The sequence below is a fragment of the Lygodium microphyllum genome, chromosome 4 (genome assembly GCF_053477565.2).
Source record: "Lygodium microphyllum isolate KBCC chromosome 4, Lygodium_microphyllum_v1.1.10, whole genome shotgun sequence".
In the NCBI taxonomy this organism is placed as follows: Eukaryota; Viridiplantae; Streptophyta; class Polypodiopsida; order Schizaeales; family Lygodiaceae; genus Lygodium; species Lygodium microphyllum.
The window spans coordinates 864,067-870,866 of NC_141138.1; the positions used below are offsets into that span (position 1 = coordinate 864,067).

General features: G+C 43.1%; 1 protein-coding gene across 1 annotated transcript; it reads left to right on the forward strand.

Annotated features, from left to right (window-relative positions):
* Positions 1 to 1,436: 1,436 nt before the first annotated feature.
* Positions 1,437 to 5,677, forward strand: LOC148036722 (pentatricopeptide repeat-containing protein At2g39620-like). The gene has a single exon (XM_087675601.1). It carries the CDS (start codon positions 1,839 to 1,841, stop codon positions 4,077 to 4,079), a length of 2,241 nt encoding a protein of 746 aa, XP_087531727.1. The 5' UTR covers positions 1,437 to 1,838; the 3' UTR covers positions 4,080 to 5,677.
* Positions 5,678 to 6,800: the final 1,123 nt, after the last annotated feature.

Genomic DNA, 6,800 nt, shown 5'->3' on the forward strand with positions numbered 1-6,800 from the left:
GGAAGGGGGTTTTGATTGAAAAAGGAAGGTTTGGAAAAGGGGATAGGTTTGGGAAGCCCTCTGGGGGTTTGGGGCTTTCCGAAACCTATAGATAAAATAATATAGTAGTAAGATATTACAAGATCACCTACTAATGGAATCATGCACATATACAAGCGTAAGTGCCATGCCTAGAAATGATGGATGTCTTCGTCAACTTTTCAACCAAGAAAAAATCATCTAAGGCCATGTTGAAATACATGTAATTCATCCCGTCCAAGTAGAAGAGGTAATTGAGTGAGCACAAAAAAGCGACTTATTGGTAGTGCATGAGTTATCCCAATGACTTCGGTTTTGGGATTGATTGGTGCAACAATAATGCAAAATTAATGTTTATAGAATATGCAAGGAAGGAAGTACACCAAGTCATTGGTGACAGCATTTTGGATACGAAGACATCATCATCTTCCACCTAAGAGAGAATGTCTTGCGTCATGTACTTTTCCATTATGGTCTTTGTTAGTTGATATACCCTCTCTTTCTTAATTAGTTTATACTAGAGTCCATTACATGTCTTTCTAGTTTGAATGTTATTGTGTGATTCAAGCTTGCTATTCCAATCTTGACAAATAGCACACTTTTGTCAAATTGAAAATATTATGTATTGGATCCTTTGTTTATATTCTGTGAACATGGGGGTGAGTCAAGCGTACAAAGAGTCTCTTCTGCCTATTTGTGTGAACTTAAAGTCAGTGGTAGAGATATTTTTGTATCACCTTGACTCAGAAATGCACTTCTCAACCATGAACTTCTATTGCCATTGTGTGAACCTAGCCTTAAGACACAAAGTACCCACAGTATTCATGGCATTGCTGCTCGAGTATGGGGGCCATTAAAGGAATGGCCCTTGATAATAAAACAATAGTGGGCTAGAAGGTTGACACCAATGAGTGTTGCTCCTGGGTCTGTTTTGCTAATGTGTTGGGCTATTGGTGGCTGTTCAATATTAACGATATGCCATTACCTTATTGGACCCTCACACACAACCTTTAGATCTACAACCATATTTCACCCCCCTAGTGCGGTTTTTCGTTTTGCTTGTGCCAATAGCTGAATCATGCTAGACCAAATTTTTTTGGCGGCATCTCACTTTCTCTACTCCTCCATTGTAGACATTTGGGACCTCCATTGATGCTACTGATGTCAAGATTCAAGCTCCTCCATTTTCCTGACACTTTGCCTGGCCCTTTACCACCCTGAGCAGTGCTTGTTAGAAACTTTTTCCTTTATGAGTGAAAATAAAAGAAGTTCCCAAAGCAACCAGTTTGTTTTGATATTCAAAATCTATACGAGATGCTGGTTTTATAGTAAAATGCTAAAAAAATCTACCAGCATCCTTAAGAACGTGAGGAAATTCTAGCCAATATTTTAGACTTCGAGCTGGAACAAATGCAAAGCTTAAGGTCACAGTGATCACGTCACCGAGTTGTTCCAACGTAAAATGCGTCGTTGCGTTAAAATTTCATTAGATTTCTCCTGGACGCATTTATCCGCGAGCTTCAGGCTTATGCAGCCGTGGCTGGACGAGTGAAATCGAGTACATCTCGTAGCTTTCGGGCCTAGAGTTGCTGCTTGCCACACGGACATTTCGCCTTGCACAAACGAGTCCTTTAGCCACCAAGAAGCCCTTTTGGATGCTGCTATCCTTGGTTTTATCAGCAGGAGCTTCTCCTAAAAGGACATGAGATAATACTCACTGGGAAAGGCATCCATTGCAAGGAACTCAGAAAGTGATCCATCATAACCGGATCCTGTTATGCTCATCACAGGAGCTGAGAATGTGATCCATTGCCCTACGAATGTCTACAATGGTAAACCATGAGCAATATGTGGCCTTGTTGAGGGCTTGTGCCAAGCAGAAGGACTTGCACAAGGGCTCTAAGGTGCATGCTGATATCCTGCATGAACGGCTACTTGCAGAGAGCCCTCGAATAGCAAGCAGTTTAGTCAATATGTATGCAAAATGCGGTGCCCTTCGAACGGCACAGCAAGTGCATGATGAGCTTCCAATCCGTGATGTAGTAACATGGTCTGCACTTATTGCAGGGTATGCCCAACACGGGCATGGCAAGCAAGCACTGAAGTGCTTTGAACAGATGCAACACGAGGGCCTCTATCCAGATGCAGCCACCTTCACTTGCATCTTGAAAGCCTGTGGCAGCATGGGAGCAGCTCACAAAGGCAAACAAATCCATGATGAGATTGACAGGCGGGGGTTGCTTGGTACTAATATTATACTTGGCACAGCTTTGGTGGATATGTATGCTAAATGTGGTTTGCTTCGAAAAGCAAAACAAGTGCTTGAGGAGCTTCCGACTCGGAATGTAGTGTCATGGTCTGCACTGATTGCTGGATATGCTCAACATGGGCATGATGAGGAAGCACTGAATTGCTTTGAACAGATGCAACATGAAGGTATTTGTCCGAACATGTTTACTTTTGGGTGCATCTTGAAAGCCTGTGGTAGTGCAGGAGCAGTTGACAAGGGCAAACAAATTCATGATGAGATTGTTAGACAGGGTTTATTGGGAAAAGATATCGTACTTTGCAATGCCTTGGTGGACATGTATGCCAAATGTGGTGTGCTTCCAAAAGCACATGAATTGCTCGATGCACTTCCGGTCCGGAATGTAGTGACATGGTCTGCATTAATTGCCGGGTATTCCCAACATGGCCATGGTGAGGAAGCATTGAACTGCTTTGAACAAATGCAAAATGAAGGCATTTGTCCAAATGCAGTCACCTTCACTTCTGTTTTGAAAGCCTGTGGCACCTTAAGAGCAGCCGACAAGGGCAAACAAATCCATGATCAGATTGTCAGACAGGGATTGTTGGGGACAGATATCGTGCTTGACACTGCCTTGGTGGACATGTATGCCAAATGTGGTGCACTTGTAGAAGCACAGGAAGTGCACAATGTGCTTCTGATCCGAGATGTAGTGTCTTGGTCTGCATTAATCAATGGATATGTCCAACATGGACATGCAAATGAAGCACTGAACTGCTTGGGGCAGATGCAGCGTGAGGGTCTTTGTCCAAATGCAGTCACCTTGACTTGCATCTTGCAAGCCTGTGGTAGCATAGGAGCAGCTGAAAAGGGCAGAGAAATTCATGATAATATTATTAGACAAGGCTTGCTAGGAACCAACATTTTGCTTGATACTGCTTTGGTGGATATGCATGTCAAATGTGGTGCTCTTGCAAAAGCACAAGAAGTGCTTGACAAGCTTCCAGTTCGGAATGTAGTGTCTTGGAATGCACTAATCACTGGATATGCTCAACATGGGCATGGCAAGGAAGCTCTGAACTGCTTCAACCAGATGCAACATGATGGCCTTTGTCCAGATGCAGTTACCTTTGCTTGCATCTTGAAAGCCTGTGGCAGCATAGGAGCAGTTGAGAAGGGCAAACAAATCCATGATGAGATTGTGAGACAGGGGCTACTGGGAACAAGTGTTGTACTTGACACTGCTTTAGTGGATATGTATGTAAAATGTGGTGCTCTTGCTAAAGCGCATCAGGTACTTGACAAGCTGCCAGGTCGGAGTGTAGCATCTTGGAATGCACTAATTGCTGGATACGCTGAACATGGGAATGGTGAGGAAGCACTGAACTGCTTCAAATCGATGCAACACGAGGGCCTTTGCCCAGATGCAGTTACTGTTCTTTGTGTCCTGAGTGCTTGCAGTCACTCAGGTCTACTGGGTCAGGCCCACACACACTTCAGGGAGATCAGCTCAAATTGTGGTATTATACCAACTTTAGAGCATCACACCTGCATGGTGGATCTTTTTGGACGTGCAGGGCACTTTGACAAGGCAATAGAAGTGATAAAAAAGATGCCATTTCCTGATTGTTCTCCAGTCTGGAGTGTTTTGTTAGCCGCTTGCCAAAAATGGGGAAATATGACACTTGGAAAATTGGTCTTTCAAAATGCTGTACAACAAGATAAAATTAATGCTGCAGTATCTGTTAATATGAATAATATTTATGCAGCTGCTGGCATGCAAGAGGATGTGGTTGTCAAGATGGAAGCATGATGTAGTTGGTGGGTTGATGTATCAGAAACTATGCCATCGATGCCACTAAACATGCCCAGTGATGCCAAAATAAGTGCTTCACAAGTAAAGTGACAAGTTGGCGTTGCCTGTGGTTTCTTCAATCAATTCTGCTTAATAGGGAAGTGTGTACATGCTTTGACAAACATGCTGTGATTGCCATTTTCTTGCATCACTTGCATCGAAGGTAGAAACATCGAAATTTGGTCAGACATGCATGCATTCACGTTTTTGAAGGTGTAAAGAAATCCTCGTCTACAGATAACAAACACAATTGTACGACAAGCATAGATTGCCAAAGAGCACAATTAGAGTTAGGGTAACTTAGAGACAATGAACATTGAAGAAGATAACAAAAGTATGAATGAATGCTGAATACATGCAAACACACTATGCAAAGGTGAATATTGACGCCTGAACTCATGTATCTCTAGGATGGGGAAGAAAGTATGAGATGGAGAGTGTGTCATACTTTGATGGACTGTCAAGATAGCCCAAGCTTTTTTTAAAATTACTCCAAGGTGTTCCATCCCAAAGCAGCTAGGGCATTGGGGAAAGGGTGCTCATTGGTTATAGCCCTTTACAAAAAAAAAATTGTGATATATGCATGGATATTTTTGTGCTTCTTTTGGTGTCATCAGTCCCAAATACCTTCTTTGACACGAGTGGTGGAACTTCCTTCATCATTAGACACTTTGTAGTCCGTGAGCCATGAGTGGTTGGATTCCCTTTCTCTCTCAAACTGGGATTTTCTTACTTTGCCCTCAGAGGGGGCTTCTTGTTTTTCTTCTGCTTCAGAGGGGGCTACTACTTCTACTCCTTCAGATTCAGAGATGGACTCTATGTGCCATGAAGTTCTTCTCACACCACCACCTTTCACTTTCGAGGAGTGACTCTCCTTTGAGCAATCATTTTCTATATTCATACCCAGGATCTGAGAATCTACCTAGATCGGGACCCTTGAGTCTTCAGTAGTGACTTGGTGGCTAGGCCTTCATATTTCTTCCAGCATGGAGTCACGGAGCTAGTGGCTTTTCTCCCGAGGTTGAGTTTCAGGTTCTACAGCTCATCTAGTCTTCTGACTATCTTCAAAGGTCTCCTTTCAAGTGGTATTCTCAGATTACAGGGTGGATCTTCTTCGTCCCTTGGTTAGCATGGAGCCAACTCTCGAGATTGAGTACGGGCACATCCTTATGGTTCTCGCCACTACACATAGTTCGACATTCCTCCTATGTATTGCATGTTTTCATCATCTTTGTACTAGGGCGCTTGGGTAAGTGAACAATTTCCCCACGAGGGACACTGTCCAAGTGACACCTACTACATGAGCATTCTTCAGCATATAGCATTCCATCTCCACCTCACTTTTCTCTTGTTTCCCTTTTTGGGCTTGAGAGGGGGTGTTGAGAAACCCTTCACTTGCAGTTTTGTGTTCTGCATTTTGCGTTTAGGGTTTCATAGTGGACAGCCCCAAAAAGGGGTTGGGTGCCCACAGTGGGGCACCGCCCTAGACAGCCGGCGCCCTCCCTCCGGGCGCCATCCTAGAAAATCTCTTGCCTATTTATAGGCTACCTCTGTCACTCATTCTTCACGGTTGATTTATTCAGTCCGTCACCTCTTCTCTCCTGCCTCTCCACTGCCCTCACACCCATTCAGGAGGACATTGCGGTTCGTGACTGTCTTCATCATTTTCCTTGTGCTACGGCACCCTTGTTCCCTTGTTTCACATTCACTCCATGATTCAGATCTTCATCATTCCATTCATTAGAGTTTCTTTTCTCTTCTCTTCTCTTCTCTTCTCAGTGTTTGCCAAGTTCACTCAGTGTTCCTCCCCGGAAACCCTACTGTCTCGCTGGTACGTCGTCTTTTGACATAACAAGCATATGTTTTGCACTAATGCTCATTCTAAAGCTAGTTGTCCATCTCCTGGAGACTCCTATCAATCAACTTGCATCTATATTTGATGCTGTTGGCCTTGGAGTTTGTTTTTCCATCATCCTCAGCTATTGAAGACTGCATTTCATCCCTTCACTTCTACACATACACACACACACAGATGGTGAAACAGTCTTGACCATGCACAAATAAGGCGTTTTGACACTCGCGTTTTCTCCATAATGACATTAGAAATTTCGGGTTTGTTGTCATGAGATACAATGGAGAAAGGAGAGACATTTGATCTTGAAGATAAACAAGTTGTAATTAGTGGGATATCTTTCCTGAATGTTTCATAACCTGCCATGATGAATTATAGTAGTTGTTGTGCAGTCATGTAGTAGCATGATACTTGAGAAAAGTATACATATATTTCAAGTGACTCTAGCATGCTTAGGCAAGCAAAGGTGGATGAGGGTTGGAATCACATCCAATTCTTGGCAACTACCTTATCTTCACGCTGGTTGAATATGGAAACTTGCAAAATGCTGAACAGGCTTTTGACAGCTTGGTTTTTCATGATAGGAACTATTCCAATTTTCTGATTTCAGGTTACATTACACATGGAGCGATAGAATATTTGCTCCACCTGTACCACATGCTACTAGATCAATGAAAATTGTAAAGGCAACCTATTTTAACTACCTATGTATCTCTTCTCAGAGCATGTGCTAGGCTGAGATATATAGAAACAGGCCAAAACTTGCATTGTGGAATTAGTCCAATGTGGATTTGAAAAATGTGTTTTCATGGACATTGCTGCTGTGG